This window comes from Mauremys mutica, chromosome 5, assembly GCF_020497125.1.
Source record: "Mauremys mutica isolate MM-2020 ecotype Southern chromosome 5, ASM2049712v1, whole genome shotgun sequence".
Taxonomy (NCBI): domain Eukaryota; kingdom Metazoa; phylum Chordata; order Testudines; family Geoemydidae; genus Mauremys; species Mauremys mutica.
The window spans coordinates 120,032-137,781 of record NC_059076.1 but is presented as its reverse complement, the minus strand read 5'-3'; the positions used below and the strand labels follow the sequence as shown (position 1 = coordinate 137,781).

General features: G+C 45.6%; 1 protein-coding gene across 8 annotated transcripts in view; it reads right to left on the bottom strand.

The window, feature by feature from the left end:
- The window catches only part of LOC123372015 (integrator complex subunit 10), a 45,221-nt gene extending 31,015 nt beyond the window's left edge, over positions 1 to 14,206 (bottom strand). For 4 of the 8 annotated variants that reach the window (XM_045019948.1, XM_045019954.1, XM_045019955.1 and 1 more), the window contains exons 1-6: positions 13,982 to 14,205; positions 6,129 to 6,196; positions 5,684 to 5,787; positions 3,501 to 3,640; positions 2,508 to 2,589; positions 1,380 to 1,520 (exon numbers count right to left, since the gene is read on the bottom strand). In XM_045019948.1, coding sequence (XP_044875883.1) covers positions 1,380 to 1,520; positions 2,508 to 2,589; positions 3,501 to 3,640; positions 5,684 to 5,787; positions 6,129 to 6,196; positions 13,982 to 14,110 — 664 coding nt within the window. In that variant the 5' untranslated portion in view covers positions 14,111 to 14,205. Of the gene's footprint in view, positions 1 to 1,379; positions 1,521 to 2,507; positions 2,590 to 3,500; positions 3,641 to 5,683; positions 5,788 to 6,128; positions 6,197 to 12,508; positions 12,550 to 13,981 lie in introns of those variants that run through there. The other 4 variants (XM_045019949.1, XM_045019951.1, XM_045019952.1 and 1 more) reach the window with 3 other exon arrangements.
- Positions 14,207 to 17,750: the final 3,544 nt, after the last annotated feature.

Here is a 17,750-nt window from a genome sequence, read left to right as displayed (position 1 = left end):
CAGTGGCGGGTCTCGTTAAGTCCTTGGACTGGGAACCTCCTAGGAAACTCCAGATGCTACAGAACATGTAGGTGTTAGAATTTAGCAGATGACATTTTTTTCTCCTAGCAACATGCCAAAGCTCCAGCATGGTATTAGGGGAACTGTACTGCTGAACACGCCAGCTTTAAGGCTTAAACTTAAAATAGAGGCACGGACTAACAGACTAGACCTTTCGGCCCTGTGAGTGTAGCCACAAGAGTCCTGCTTTGGGGGAACTAGACATGTAAAGGAGAATATCGGCTTCCTTTTTTAAAAGGAGGGTTAGTTCTTTTCCTTGCAAACATAAAGTTATAAACCAAATATACCAGTCACTATGGTCCACTGTAACAAGCAATTGGGTGCTATCACATTGGAGGCTGGGGAAGGAGACTTTAGATTCCCCCTGCTCACACACATTTATGGAAAATGAGGCAGTTAGAGAATATGTTTTCCTTAGATTCTACAGTGGTTCTCAAACTTCATTGCTCCGCAACCCCTGTCTAACAACAAAAATTATTACCTGACCCCAAGGTGGAGAATTGAAACCTGAGCCTGCCCTGCCCCACCACCCCAGGTGGTGGGCAAAGCAGAAGCCCAAGGAATTCAGCCTGGGGCAGGGGGTCTGTAACCTGAGCCTCATAGCCTGGGCCTGAAGCACTTGGGCAGTGGGGCTCGGACTTTGGTCCTGGGCCCCAGCAAGTCTAATGCCAGCATTGGCGACTCCATTAAAACAGAGTCGTGACCCACTCTGGGGTCCCGACCCACAGTTTGAGAACAGCTGCCTTAGAATAATCTTGCTAACCCTCCCATATTCGTTAGTCTCACCCTGTGCGTAATGCTTGGATAATGAAGGACAGGAATTTATTGTGTTGTGCAGGGAATCAAAGAAAGCAAAATCTGTTTCACAGCCTAACTCCAAATATGTCAAAGCCATCCCTGGGCTACTTGTCCTCAGTAGAGATCCAATGGCAAAGAGTTAGGGAATTAACCTGGTGTGACGTACGCTAAGTTCCAACACAGGTAATGATATTCTGCTAGCCTAAATTCACATCCTATTTCAAATGGATATGAAACTCTTTCCTACCCTGAACTGCTTTGTGGCGCTCACAAGGGCCATTAGATATCTGCTGCATTATCTTACTGAAATGGCTGCATTTCATAGTGGATGTAGTGATCCCTATCTTTTACCCTCCTTACAGGATTATTTAGTGTTCTGAAATCAAACGAAAGATCCTGTGAAACTGTACAATATTTTTATTACCCCAACTCAGTGGCAGATATTATGTAAAATGAATACCTTATTCAGTTACACTAATTTAGAAGAGGATTTTAACGTAATTTGGTAAAAGTGTTCTTACCTTGATACTGGTTTTCCATTTGTGTAGATCTAGTTACATAATTAATATAAAATTCTGCTGCCTTGTTCAAGTACTTGTACAGCAAGCTGGCAGGTAGGCGAACATCAGGGTTGTTAATGATAAGAGGAAGAACATCACAAACTAAGAGGTGAAAAAAGCACATTGGGTTTGGTTTTTCTGTTACTTGTTTTGGCTACATAAGAGTTCAAAATCAACAATGCAAGTTTCCATAACCTTCTGTCTAGCAAAATATTATCTTCCTGGCATATACAGAGAAATTCAACAAAAACATAGAACACTTTTGCTGAAAAGCTGCAATGTAACAGTGCTTTATTTCTTAGAATTCAGAATGATAACACACAAGAACCCCAAAAGAGAGAGACAAAGCAAGCTGTTCCCTAAATCAGAGAGGCACAACTCAACCTACCTTACTCTAAGTTGGCTCTTTGAAGACTAACTATGAAAGACCCAGATCACACACTTTCTTATACAGCTGTCTAACCTGCAAGCCTTAAAGTGAAAGACTTTTAATACATTTTTCAGTACACCACAGGAAACATCACAACAGTTAGCCACTAAATGCCCTGTGGGTCCTGTCCAGTTTTTGACCAGTTTTAAAATTAGTTCAGACTACAATGATTTTCAAACCAGTTTGAACCACTGAGTAGACCTGGTTTAAGGTGGCCTGATCTGTTTTTTTCCCCCCCTGAATCTGTTCCAAGGTCAGACGGTCCTGAAACCATGTAAGCAAAAACTGGTCAGGCTGCCTTAAACTGGGTTTCCACTAGGGCTCTAAATGATTTTCAAATTGGTTAGAAAATTTCCCCTGCATAAATAGGTCTTAGGTGTTCACTTCCATAAGAGTATACAGTGACCTAGAATTCAACATATCATTTCAGCAAACAGATGATATACTAACAGTAGCTGAATTTTTGTGACAGCAAGGTTAAAGATCAAATCCAAGAGTCCTCTGCACATCTGCTGTAAGGACTGCCAACTCATTTCACACAGGCCATTAAACTAAAAAGATTTGTTCGATACCAACCTAGGCAGACGAGTTCTTAACAGATGGTACCAAGCTTTATCACTTAGTTCTATAATAAAACAGAGACACTTGTATTTTCTTACCAAATAATTTCCTAAAGCAATTGACTGGGGATTCTTGGTCCTCAATATTTTCAGCCTCTAATAACGTTTCTCCTAGGCCCACCTGTGTAAGAAGTGGTTAAAATGAGTATCTACTCAGCACTTTCAGAAGTTTTTGGAAATATGAGATTCAAAGCAACTGAGCAAACACGCTCCCATCAGCAGCATTCCATCATGTACTGAGGGTATGGCTACACTTGCAAATTTGCAGCGCTGCAGCAGGGTGTGAAAAAACACCCTCTGCAGCGCTGCAAATTACGGCGCTACAAAGCGCCAGTGTAGTCAAAGCCCCAGCGCTGGGAGCACGGCTCCCAGCGCTGTCCGTTATTCCCCACAGGGAGCTGGAGTACGGACAGCGCTGGGAGAGCTTTCTCCCAGCGCTGGGGCTTTGACTACACTTAGCGCTTCAAAGCGCTGCCGCGGGAGCGCTGCCGCGGCAGCGCTTTGAAGCGCTAATGTAGCCATAGCCTGAGATTAGTACACTATGCAATTTTCATTTACTTTTACAGTTAAACAGCAATGTCTTAGTATCTGTGGAGTCAATCTCAGGGGACACATCCTAAAGTAAAAATACACTGCATTACATATTTCAGTAAGTTCACTGTCTCCTAAATAAGAAGTGACTGACAAAGCAGTGAAGCAGTATCATTTTTTAGTAAACTACATTTCATTTTAACAGGAGATTACAATCTCTTTTTTTTTTTTTTTTTAACTGTTCTGTCTTACTTTTAATCATGGACTCACCTGTGGACTTTACAAAGAAAGACTGCTTTGCTTTCTTGGGTTAATTTTACACTTACACCTTTCATTTGGGGGTCTGAAGGTATGAAAGCAGCACCTGCCTGAATTATTACCTGCAAGTGTGGAGTTAAAAAAAAAAACAACCCACCCTCATCTGACAAAGCACATAACGTGGACACACAGGCATGGGCTGATAAGATTATTAACAGCAAAAAGGAGCTAGTTTTCTCTTACCCCATGCTGCACCACAGTCTCTGGGAAGCGTCGTAGAAGCAGCAGTAGCATTTCTGCCCTTTCTAGTGTATTAAAACACTGCTCTGTGGCCTTTAGTAACATTTCACACTGAATTCGACCAGGAAGGGTCTCAAATAAACCTGAAAAAAAAAATCAGTTATTGAAATAAAAAGCAATCTATCTGAATTGAGGAGACAAAAAAAGCAAAAGAATAATAAATGTTGTCCTGTTGTTCAGTTACAAAAAGCATCCTACAGTGCTCTTGCAACTACTATGATGTTTTAGATAGAGAACAGGGACCCATATCTATGTGAAGAGCAATGTATATACTTTTCTAAGTATATTTCAGGGTAAAGTGCCTGGTTAATAAAAGTAAATTTTAAAACAATTTAGAAAATTTAAAAACTACATTATAGTAATGCATGAGAACACTGAAATCAAAACCATTTAATACTTGTTAAGACAGATGGTAGCCTTATCATGAATTCTCATTGAGATTTTTAATAATGAATGTTGTATTTAGATAAATAATTTGTTTATAAGAGACAATGGCCTATCATATGAGTCAACAATATGATGCTGTCACAAAAAAAGCAAATGCAATTGTGGGTTGCATTAAGAGAGGCACAGCATGCAAATCATGGGAAGCGATAGTACCGCTCTACTCAGCGCTGGTTAGACCTCAGCTGGAGTGGTGTGTCCAATTTTCGTCACCAACGTATAAAAAGGATTAGAGAAACTGGCAAGGATTCAGAGGTGAGTGACAAAGGTAATCAAAGGGATGGAATGCAGCCACATGAGCAAAGGCTGACGGAACTGGGTATGTTTAGTTTGGAAAAGAGGAGATGAAGTGGGGGGACAGGATAGCAGTCTTCAAATACTGCCATAAAAAGATGGAGAAAAATTGTTCTCTCTTGCCACAGAGGGCAGGACAAGAGGCAGTGGGTTCAAACTACAGCAGAGCTGTTTTAGATGAAATCTCAGGAAATACTTCCTTGCTTTAAGAACAGTAGGACAATGGAACAAACTGGGTAGGGAAGTCATGGAATCTCTTCCACTGGAGGTTTTCTAGAAGAGGCTGGAGCCATCTGTCTTGCATGGCTTAGGGTAGGTCCATACTTACCCGCCGGGTCGACGCGGAGAGTTCGACTTCTCGGAGTTCGAACTATCGCGTCTAATCTAGACGCGATAGTTCGAACTCCGAACGCGCTCCCGTCGACTCCGGAACTCCACCACCGCAAACGGCGGTGGCAGAGTCGACGGGGGAGCCGCGGAGTTCGATCCCACGGCGTCTGGACAGGTAGGAAATTTGAATTAAGGTAGTTCGACTTCAGCTACGCTATTCGCGTAGCTGAAGTCATGTACCTTAGTTCGACCCACCCACCCCGTAGTGTAGACCAGGCCTTAGACACAACAAATCCTGTATCTTGGCAGAGGGTTAGACTAGATGACCCTTTCCATCTTTCCATAAAACCCTATGGTTCTATGATTCTGTATCCTTTATTAAACCCTTAAGAAGGTCAATTTCCAAGAAGGTCTCTTGTCAGTATCACCACACTATGGCCATTCTATTGATTGGTGTCTTGTTTGAGTCATTAGAATGAGTGGCAAAGAATCGTGGGCACCTCCGACCCTGTGTAAATGAGAAAAGGAGTCCAGAAGAAGTAGTAGTAGTGAAGTGTCTGGCTAGAAATAAGAGTGCTACATATTCCTTCTCATACATTTTCATGGGAGGTATTTATGAATGTTTGACTCTATAATCACTACACAAACTGTTCTCCATGACCTGCTCCCGCAGCCTTTGCTAACTGTTCTGGTGCATGTCCTTAGCCAGCAAACTACATTTAGTTTATCAGATTCAAGTCCTAATTTCACAAGCCATTTGTGGTTCACCAAATCCTCTCCTAGCCACCAAGAGGTTGTTCCCTGGCAAGGGATACTGACATAGGAGTGGAGCTGGTAGTTACACTTCTCATAGTGCTTCAGCTCCCTGCCCTGCTTCTTCCCCGTGTCTCCTAAACCTAACAGTGGGTGAGTCTCTGTGGCTGAGAGTCACTGTATACAACAGACCACAGATAGTTCATCAGACTAGGACTTGCGGCTTCCAAATCAGCTGTGTAGCCTGGGGATTTATTCTTAGATTCCCACTAGATTCCACCTCTGCCAGATGACAGAGTCCTTACCTCTTAAGAACTGAGTCTGCTTATCCTGTGAGTCATTCCTTAATGCTGATGTAATAACATTAATCTCCCTCCACACCACTGGCTGGTCTGGAAAATTCACAAACCTGGAATAAAGGGTCAGGCAAAAAATTAGAATAATCCCAAATTCAGTTAAAACAGAAAGCTTACTTTGAAAGTACCTGTATGAAGAAATGCAAAAGAACATTTTGCTTTCATGGCTGATTTTGTTTTTAAAAGGATTAGTAAGATCTGTGTAGTTTGCCTGTGTAGTTTGCCTACATAACATCAGCATTAGATCTCTGAAGATCCTTGCACTCCCATCTTACGATAAAAGTACTGTGGTATACAGCATGGAAAATGATGAGTGTTTTTAGAGTTCTAGGTTCAGTTAAGTTTACAATACACTTTCAAAAGAGAATTAAGCAAAAGTATTTCTGTTACTTACATGTCATATAACAGTCTGCCAGCTGATGCTGTCCGCTCAGCATTCCTCTCAATAGTGTACATTTCATACTGAAATACAAGAGAATGGAACAATAGCCACACTGTATATCCTCATGTACCCACTTCGTTCTTCCATACTGACACCTGTCACTAACTTGTCATAATGAGCCCATATTTGAATAGTAAATACTGAAAGTACCACAAACAGTATTCAATTCAGGAACTAAAAACTGATGGTAAATATTTGTAACCATACAAAAATCTTATTTTAACTGCTATATGTTTTAATATTGTTAAGATAAATAAGTTGATTTTATCTTCTCTAAAATAAAAAAAGCAATGGTAATACAATTAACTCCATCAATTACACAAGCAAATTTACTCCCAAGGATACTTCTCAAATTTAGTTCAAGTTTTGACAACACCTAAGGCCAATATAAATAATGGAAAACTCCAATGGAAAAGATTATTTTTATACAAATAAACATCCTGCTGCAAAGCCTGAAACCCAAACACTGCAGCACCGTCCTCCTGCAGGAGACATAAAAATTGACTAAACCTACTATCAGAGGGGTAGCCGTGTTAGTCTGGATCTGTAAAAGCAGCAAAGAGTCTTGTGGCACCTTATAAACTAACAGCATGCTCCAAAACGTCTGTTAGTCTGACAGTTAAACCATAATCTTTAACTTGACAATGCCTGTGCAACTTTCAGCATAACACTCATTTTCACCTGATGGATTGTGACACCCCTACCCTCTTTGGAGTTTGCCAACCGTTCTCTCTAGTCATCTGCTGAAGGAATCTGATCAGTTTCTTGCATATCCAAGTACCCACTCTTGCCTCCTTCAAATCCCTCTTTGAATCCCACTTCTATGAAAAATTTTTAGGTTGAACTCCTTACTGAGTCCATGCATTCTTGCATCTTCACCCTTGTCCTGTATCATAGAATCTCAGGGTTGGAAGGGACCTCAGGAGGTCATCTAGTCCAACCCCCTGCTCAAAGCAGGACCAAACCCAACTAAATCATCCCAGCCAGGGCTTTGTCAAGCCTGACTTTAAAAACCTCTAAGGAAGGAGATTCCACCACCTCCCTAGGTAACCCATTCCAGTTCTTCACCACCCTACTAGTGAAAAAGTTTTTCCTAATATCCAACCTAAACCTCCCCCTCTGCAACTTGAGACCATTACTCCTTGTTCTGTCATCTTCTACCACTGAGAACAGTCTAGATCCATCCTCTTTGGAACCCCAAACTGTGAGTTCATGGGGAAGGCAGGTTCCAGTCTTTAAATTTTCTGTAAACCACCATATACATTTATGAAGCTGTGCAAATTTAGTACAAAATAAAGATAAAAGATTATTCAAGACTGCAAAGTGAAAGGGACAGATGTTCCACTGGTGTAAATCAACATAGTTCTTTTGACTTTAATGGAGCTATGCCAATTTACACCAGCTGAGAAGTGGGCACAAACTCTAAGGTCAAGAAATGGCAAAGTTAAAGTTAACTCTGTACCTTTGAATGTTTGCATTACAATACAGCATTTTTACTATATGATCACATGCTGTTTTATCCACAGGACCAATGCCTCATTCAGTGTGCAGACTACACCATGTACAGTGAACAAGACAGCAGTGCAATATTTGTAAATAAATTATTAGAACAGAAATGAAGATGAGAGGTGCACATAGCCAACTGTATGTGACAAACTTTACTTTGTCAATGCACATGAATTTACTTTCATTTTTTGAATAAATGTGTTATCCTCTCAAATGAGTGAAACCTGCCTCTGCACTGTACCCATCTACTACTCTGTGCAATGAATGGCACCATCTATCCCGTGTATTGAGTGACAATTCAACTCTCACAGTTGGGTACATTCTGTGTAAGTTTATGGTGTATGCTAAGAGATTTATGCCAGATTTACACTGTTGTAATTAAACAGAATCTGAACTATAAGGAAGCGGGGATGACAGGTACCACCACTTTGTTCACTATGCACCACACCAACTCATTTGCTGCATTCTCTCCACCTAAGTATTAATGATGCAAGAGCCTCAGAGAAAAATGAGTTTCCAATAATATAATTAAAGACAGCAGATATTCCAAAACACAGGTCTGTGAACCATTTGCTGAGGGCCTCCTTCCTCCTTGTTAAATTACATAAAAGTACAATAGTTACTTTTTTAAATATTATTTTTCCTTGGAAACAGTTGCTGTAATTGTCACAGGAATGTTATTTGCTCATGAATGAGAGAGCTAGTGGGGCCACACAACTGGGAATAGAAGGAAAGGTGGTAAATGACAATGTCTTTTGTGAGTCACATTATGAAAGTTTGAAAAGTCCTATCAAACACACAATGGCAGTTTCTTCAAGTGACATTAAGTTAGGAAATGCCAAAGTTATCGATGCTTCGCTTTCAGCCTTTGCCCCCCTGTAATCACTTATGAGCATGCTTAGCTTTTAGCACTAGAACGTAAGAACATAAGAACATATGAACGGCCGTACCGGGTCAGACCAAAGGTCCATCTAGCCCAGTATCTGTCTACCGACAGTGGCCAATGCCAGTTGCCCCAGAGGGAGTGAACCTAACAGGCAATGATCAAGTGATCTCTCTCCTGCCATCCATCTCCACCCTCTGACGAACAGAGGCTAGGGACACCAGTCCTTACCCATCCTGGCTAATAGCCATTTATGGACTTAACCACCATGAATTTATCCAGTTCTCTTTTAAACGCTGTTATAGCCCTAGCCTTCACAACATCCTCAGGTAAGGAGTTCCACAAGTTGACTGTGCGCTGCGTGAAGAACTTCCTTTTATTTGTTTTAAACCTGCTGCCTATTCATTTCATTTGGTGACCCCTAGTTCTTGTATTATGGGAATAAGTAAATAACTTTTCCTTATCCACTTTCTCCACATCACTCATGATTTTATATACCTCTATCATATTCCCCCCTTAGTCTCCTCTTTTCCAAGCTGAAGAGTCCTAGCCTCTTTAATCTTTCCTCATATGAGACCCTCTCCAAACCCCTAATCATTTTAGTTGCCCTTTTCTGAACCTTTTCTAGTGCTAGAATATCTTTTTTGAGGTGAGGAGACCACATCTGTACACAGTATTCGAGATGTGGGCGTACCATGGATTTATATAAGGGCAATAATATATTCTCAGTCTTATTCTCTATCCCCTTTTTAATTATTCCTAACATCCTGTTTGCTTTTTTGACCGCCTCTGCACACTGCGTAGACATCTTCAGAGAACTATCCATGATGACTCTAAGATCTTTTTCCTGACTCATTGTAGCTAAATTAGCCCCCATCATATTGTATGTATAGTTGGGGTTATTTTTTCCAATGTGCATTACTTTACATTTATCCACATTAAATTTCATTTGCCATTTTGTTGCCCAATCACTTAGTTTTGTGAGATGCTTTTGAAGATCTTCACAGTCTGCTTTGGTCTTAACTGTCTTGAGTAGTTTAGTATCATCTGCAAACTTTGCCACCTCACTGTTTACCCCCTTCTCCAGATCATTTATGAATAAATTGAATAGGATTGGTCCTAGGACTGACCCTTGGGGAACACCACTAGTTACCCCTCTCCATTCTGAGAATTTACCATTAATTCCTACCCTTTGTTCCCTGTCTTTTAACCAGTTCTCAATCCATGAAAGGACCTTCCCTTTTAATCCCTAGTAGTTCTATTGAAGTCAAGCATGTGCTTAAGTGTTTGCAGGATCAGGGCTGTATATGTTTTCAATGGAGGTTTTCTATGGCATTCCCTAGTTTGTTTTGTTAAATAAAAAAACTGAAATGGAACCCTGATTATTTGCCTTGACAATGCAACTAGGCAACACGAGAATGGCAGAAGTGAAAAAAGTGCACATCCAACTTAGAACACCCTAATGAATGAGGCCACATCTACACTTAACATTTAAATTTACATAGTTACATCCCTCGGGTTTGAAAAATCCACTCCCCTGAGCAATGTGGCTATGCTGACCAATCCCCAGTATAGATGCAGGTAGATCAATGGAAGAATGGTTCCATCACCCTAGCTTCTGTTGCTCAGGGTATGTCTACACTACGGGATTATTCGGATTTTACAGAAACCGATTTTTGGAAACAGATTGTATAAAGTCGAGCGCACGCGGCCACACTAAGCATATTAATTCGGCGGTGTGCGTCCGTGTACCATTGCAGTGTGGGTAGCTATCCCATAGCTATCCTATAGTTCCCGCAGTCTCCCCCGCCCATTGGAATTCTGGGTTGAGATCACAATGCCTGATGGGGCAAAAACAGTGTCGCGGGTGATTCTAGGTAAATGTCGTCAGACAATCCTCCCTCCGTGAAAGCAACGGCAGACAATCATTTCGCACCCTTTTCCCTGGATTGCCCGGGCAGACACCATAGCACGGCAACCATGGAGCCCGTTCAGCCTTTTTTCACTGTCACCGTATGTCTACTGGATGTTGCTAACAGACGTGGTACTGCAGCACTACACAGCAGAATCCCCTTGCCTTTGCAAGTTAGCAAAGACGGTTACTAGGTCTACTGTACCGTCTGCTGCCTTGCAAGTTGACAATGATGGTTACCAGTCATACTGTACCATCTGCTGCTGTCATGGGTGCTCCTGGCCGGCCTCAGTGAGGTAGGCCGGGGGCGCATGGACAAAAATGGGAATGACTCCCCAGGTCATTCTCCTCTTTAAGTTTTGTCTAAAGAGAGAGTAAGTCCTGCCTAGAATATCAGGCAAGCCTACTAAAGAACCAGAAAGGCAAACAGCCGCTCCAGGTCAGAGCCCCAGACATCCCGCAGAAATGATGAGCTGCATGCCATTCTAGGGGGTGCCCCTGCAACAACCCCACCCGTTGCTTCCCTCCTCCCCCACCCCGCCTGGGCTACCGTGGCAGTTATCCCCTCATTTGTGTGATGAAGTAATAAAGAATGCATGAATAAGAAACAACACTGACTTTATTGCCTCTGCAAGCAGAGATTAAAGGGGGGAGGGGAGGGCAGCCTCCAGCTGCTATGATATTTCAGGCAGGAGTGAATCTCCAGGAGACAAAACTGAAAGAAGAGAATGACCAGCAGTCATTCCCATTTTTGCCCATCACCGAGGCCAGCCAGGAGAACTCACGGGATGACAATGACGGATATCAGTCATACTGCACCATCTGTCATCCGCAAGGCAAGGGAAGGGAAGGAGATGCTGCTGTGTAGCACTGCAGCACCGCGTCTGCCAGCAGCATCCAGTAGACATATGGTGACATTGAAAAAAGGCGAGAAACTCTTTTTTTCCCTTTGGTTTCGGGGCGGGGGGGCTGACGACATATACCCTGAACCACCCGCGACAATGTTTTTGAACCTTCAGGCTTTGGGAGCTCAGCCAAGAATTCAAATGGTTTTCAGAGAGTGCGGGAACTGTTGGATAGCTACAGTCGTCAGTCACCCCTCCCTCCGTGAGTGTCTATTTTGCTTTCTGGTACGCTTGTCTCAGCTCCTTAAGTTTCACACAGCACTGTGTCGAGTCCCTGTTGTAGCCTCTGTCCATCATGGCCTTGGAGATTTTTTCAAATGTTTTGGCATTTCGTTTATTGAAACGGAGTTCTGATAGAACAGATTCATCTCCCCATACAGAGATCAGATTCAGTATCTCCCGTACGGTCCATGCTGGAGCTCTTTTTGGATTTGGGATTGCATGGTCACCTGTGCTGATCAGCACTCCACACTGGGCAAACAGGAAATGAAATTCAAAACTTCGCAGGGCTTTTCCTGTCTACCTGGCCAGTGCATCCAAGTTCAGATTGCTGTCCAGAGCGGTCACAATGGTGCACTGTGGGATAGCTCCCGGAGGCCAATACCATCGAATTGCGGCCTCACTAACCCTAATCCGAAATGGCAATACCGATTTCAGCGCTACTCCCCTTGTCGGGATATCGATATTAAGAGCCCTTTATATCGAAATAAAGGGCTTCGTTGACTGGATGGGTGCAGCATTAATTCAGTTTAACGCTGCTAAATTCGAAATAAACTCGTAGTGTAGACCAGGCCTCAGCGAGGTGATATTCCTACACAGATGGAAAAAATCCTTCTGTCGGTGTAGGCTGCATCTATACAATAGGGTTATACCAGCATAGCTACAGTGCCCCAGGCAGCTGACAGTGAGAGCCCCCGTCTCAGCCCCATGTTCCCACTGTCAGCCCTGGGCAGCCGACAGCGGAAAAGTAATAATGGACTTTATTACTGCAAATAATAAGATCCATTATTACTTTACCACAATTTTCCATGGCTTGTCCGTAACTCAGCCACAATTTGTTGACAATCGTCCTGCAATTCAAGTAGGGTCTTAGTAATAATTATCTTTTGTATGCCAAAATTCTTACATTTGGAATTCTGTAATGTATCATTTTATACAGCTGTGCCTTCTTTGACATTGTGGGAACAGAAAGCAGCACTGCCAGCACACAGCAGAGGCTATGACTCTCACATCTTAACCACTTATTGTTCCTATAGTCCACTTGTGTTTTTACTTTAATTTGTTTCACCAGGTTGGAATTTGGTTGTGCTGAAAGGTGAAGAGAAAGAAAAGCATTTGAGCTGACTGGGACTGAAAAAAATTGTGTCTCTATGCCTTTCCCTGTACACCATGTACTCTGGACTACCACTTCTCTAGTATAGGTTTTTATTTTCCAGGCTAGCTCTAGCAAGAGCATGACTAAGGCCCCCAGTCCTGCGAAGGTCATGTCTACAAGAAGATACCAAGGAAAGCTCAAATGAATCAACTGAAGACGCAAAGACAATGCATGTAAATTAAAGCACATCAAACCCTGTGTGGATGTGCTCTCAGAAGGAAAGGGGTTCCCATGAATGGCGACTTTACTGCCCTGCAAGAGCAATCCCCAGGGCATTTAACATGCTGAATTCACACCTTTAGCCGATTCACCTGAGCACCCCTGCGTGGGGCAGCCCTCATGTCACTCCACGAGGGGTGCGCCAGCTCAGGGTGAGGCCTCAGCACAGGTACATCCCTGCAGCATGGGCCCTCAGCCACGCTCCAAGTGGTTTGCAGGCTGGGATGCAGCCAGGTCCCAAAGGGCCCCACCATGGCAATGGGCATGGTATGACCACCCACATGTAGGGGGCCTAGGCCATGTGCTGCCATCACCCTCCTCCCCAGGGTTCAGAGGAGGCTGGTGTCAGTGCTACCCTTCAGCTCGGGGCAGAGGAAGGCCCCTGCTGCCACGGCTGGCTCCATGTGGTTAGACCAGCCAACTACCTCAGATGCTGACTTGGGGAATATGAGGACCAACCCCATCCATGCTCCCCTGAAGCTGCCGCAAGGCACTGTGGGGAGGGGGCGCGAGGCACAGGGCGCACACAGGGCTGGAGGGGGGCTGCCGCAAGGCACTGTGGGAAAGGGCGCGAGCCGCACACAGGGCGGTGGGGCTGCCGCAAGGCACTGTGGGAGGGGGCGCGAGCCGCACACAGGGATGGGTGGGGGCTGCCGCAAGGCACTATGGGAGGGGGCGCGAGCCGCACACAGGGATGGGTGGGGGCTGCCGCAAGGCACTATGGGAGAGGGCGCGAGCCGCACGCAGGGATGGGAGGCTGCCGCAAGGCACTGTGGGGAGGGGGCGCGAGCCGCACACAGGGCTGGGGGGAGGGCTGCCGCAAGGCACTGTGGGAGGGGGCGCGAGCCGCACACAGGGCTGGAGGGGGGCTGCCGCAAGGCACTGTGGGAGGGGGCGCGAGCCGCACACAGGGCTGGAGGGGGGCTGCCGCAAGGCACTGTGGGGAGGGGGCGCGAGCGCGAGCCGCACACACAGCGGGCGGCCGGGGTGGGTTGCCGCCCTGACCTGGATGTTGAAGTCGGCCGGGTAGAGGCTCCGCGCCGTGATGAGCCAGGCCTTGGCCGCCCACAGGTCCCCCTGCACCAGGTCCCGGGCCCGCTTCACCAGGAACTCGCAATCCCCCTGCGCCGACATCCTCCGCAGCCACCGGCTTCTTCCCCCTCCCAGGGCGCATGCGCGGAGTACGGGTGCTCACGCGTCATAGCCCATGTGCTGTCTCGAACGCGAAGGGAAGCATAGGGCAGCCGCCCAGTGAGGGCTTAACTGCCGTCCCGCCGCGCGCGGCTCTGCGGGAAGCCGCATCCGCCATGTTAGCTGCGGGCAGCAGGTGCACTTCCGGCGTCAGCGGGACTCCGGCTCTTGGCCCGCGGGGCCTGGTGCCGTGCAGCGTCCGCCGCAGCGCTGGGGGCGGAGCCCGCTGCACCGCCGCTTCTCGGCACCTGTCTGCGCAGAGGGTGGCCCGGTTCCGCCCGCGCGTGACACACCGATACCCTGCCGCACGTGCCGGGCAGCCCGGGGTGCTGGGGCCCAGCTGGACACAGGGTGCGCTCCGAGAGTTCCGCCCCGTCGCCAGGGTGATAGCCCCGCCCACCGCGTCACCAGGGAGACAGCATTCTCCCATTGCCATGGTGATAAGGCCCCCACTCCATCACCAGGGTGACAGCATTTCCCCCATCGCCATGGTGATGGTACCTTTTCCTCCCATCACCATCACCATTTAAAACAGGATTCCTCCTCTCCCAGTCCCCTCCATTGGCCTTTCTGCAGAAGATCAGACTCTAGATGGTCACAATAGGCCCTTTTGGTCTTAAAATGTATGAATTTTGGTAACGGTGCAGCAGCCCCTTCCACACACACACACGTTCTGTGGTGCTGGCATGGCCCCTTCTACTCCCCTGTTGTCCATTTCAAATCCCCCTCCTAGCCATGGTGGTGGCCTGGCAGTGGTCCCATAACCCTCACGGTTCCCTGTGCTCACTCATCCAGCTTGTTGATAAGGGAGTGACACTGCAGTGTACAGGAAACATGTTTCTTTGTCATCCGGCATCTCTCATGTGCCCAACCAGGGTAAGACTCTGCCTGCGGTCCTGTCCTTGCTCTTCTTGTGACCCTGAGGGCTGTGAGTTATACCCATCATTTTCCACTATGACACAGAGGCCTCTGTATAGACTCCCATTATAGCCACAGGTTTAAATCTTTCATCCCAGTACAATTTTGTACTTGGAGTCACCTGCGTTTTTCTGGTGTCAAGCCCTTTAGAATTGTTCTCAAGCTGCTATAAGGTTTGGTTATTTTGTATTTGAGCTTGTCGCCTTTTCTTTATAGAAATGGATAGTACTTAAATTGCTTTTGCTTCAGACTGGTCTTCCTGCCATAACTTGGTTTCACTATTTACAGGGACTTTTGAAGCATGTTCTTTGTAAGAAAATCCTCTTTGAACTTATTGTGAGTTTGCTGCTTTGTCACCTGTGTATCCCTTGTCAGAGCTGTTTAAAGGTGGACAAATATTGCCACATAGAGCTCAGTCAAAAGCCATTCACAAGCCCTGGGCCAACGAGGATAATCATCCAAGTAGTGTTGGCCTCACTCTGGACCCTGGTTTGTTAGCAGTGATAATTTATGCCAGCTCATGTATTGTAGATATACAGAATAACAGAGCATCATGTGCACGCTAAACAAATCCTGCCACAGTGTTTAAAAGGCCCAGTGGAGCAAGTAGGAGACTACCAGCATGGTGTGTACTTGAACCCAATTTTGCTTTTTGCCAACATATTGCTGTACGGCGGACAGAATCAAAGGGTTTTTGGCAGCAGCTAATTACAAAGTCCATTTGTCATACAGCACCTCTGTCTAATCGGCTGAAGCAGCACATCAACTGTGCAATGTAAGTGCTCTGCTGTTTTTCATGCACAGATTATAACATCACAATAGAATATACCCACAATAACTGAATCAGGGCCAAGAGTAAGTAGATGCAGCAGTGACGAGGCTGGATAGTGTATCTAAAAGTCATCAGGGAACAATCTATCGGTGAGGATGCCAGTGTGTATTACTTAGTTCTTCCATGAATGCAGGGGACTGGACTAGATGACCTCTTGAGGTCCCTTCCAGTCCTATGATTCTATGTGGCATCAGCTGCATCAGAACACAAAGTGTGGCACAATTATCACTATTCACATGGCAACAATATCTCCAGATTGTCTCACCTGCCACCCTTACAGCCACGGACAATAGATGTCTGTGGATGGATAAGTAGATTGCATGTATTTTACAACAGCCACTTCTCTGCTAGTTACTAGGCATGTGCTCTGGGCTCACTTGCCACAAAGCAAAAATACTCTGCCACGGAAAGTTGCATGGGGCATCACAGCTAGTGTGGAGGCACACATGCTCTGTGCAGATGGCCCTGTGTCAGTGGTGGATTCCCAAGATACATGCGGATCTCAGTAATTGTGAAGTCTGTGGGCAGGATTTGGTACTTCTCCCGGGGGGCCAAACTCCGCATCTTCTGTCTACTAAAGAAACGGCAAGGGGAACCTTGTATAATTTTACTTCTCCTGTTCCCCTTCCATGTGTTTTCCCATTACATGGGAAGATGTAGGCCAATAGTTATAGAGAGAGTCTATAAAGATAATAACTTTATTCATAAAACAGCAGCAGACAGGGAAAGCTCAGTTACTCCAGGGAAAGACCCAGACGTGTCTGAAACCTTGGACTGTTGCCACTTTCTGAATAAATCCTTAATAAAATACCAGGAGAGATTTTGTATGCAGTGTAGTCGTAGCCGTGTCGGTTCCAGGCTATTAGACAAGATGGGTGAGATATCATCTTTTATTGGACCTGTGATGCAGTAGGGAGCGGGGCGGATTGACCTGGGAATGTCGTCTAGTTTTACTGGGACTGTCTGCATGGGGGATGGGAGAGCTGGGGATGACTTTAATTGAGGGACAGTACCTGAGCCAGGAAGGGGGTGGGGCGAGGCGACACCTTTGCCCGGGAAACTGGACAAAGGAAGACGGGGAGAGGAGGAGAAGGAGAGGGTTTTTGGTTTCAGTTTGGGCTGGCTGGTAAGATGCAGGGAACCCCAAGTCTGGGGTCTAAGATCCTTGCCCCAGAGGGGCCTGCTGATGGGGTCCTGGTTGTGCCTACAAACCCTGCTTGGGACTGTGTTCCTGTCCTCTAATAAACATTCTGTTGTACTGGCTGGCTGAAAGTCACGGTGAATCATAGGAAGTGAGGGTGCAGGGCCTTGACTCCCCCCCACTCCGTGACAGGACCAACTTCTGTTGATGAGAGAGACAAGCTTTCTCACAGCCAATTGCAGATTGTTTTAATAAACGGTAAATCCAGTGCTTTTGTTCAGTCCATGATTTTTAGCGTCTAGCAGAGAAATGAATGTACTGATCTACAGGGGCAACATTCCCCACCACACTGCCCTGCCAGCATGTCTCAAATGATTTGGGGATGGGGGAGGGGAGTCTACCTGTAGGGGTAACAGGGCTAGTGCAGTCTCCGTGGCCTATGCAAGTCTTGGCCTCTCTGTGGAGTCTGCAATTAGCAGAAGATGGGAACTGGCCACCAAATATCCATAAGATGGAAACAGCATTCAGCCCCTAGCCAGCAGAGCTGGATTAAAACTGGTGATCTGCGGATGAAAGCTTGTGCAGCTTATTAGCAATTCAGATGCATCAAGTCTTTCAATAGGTAGTAACTTAAAAGGGGATCTATATTACATTAAAAAAAACAACAACCCCACAATCAAACTACATTACAG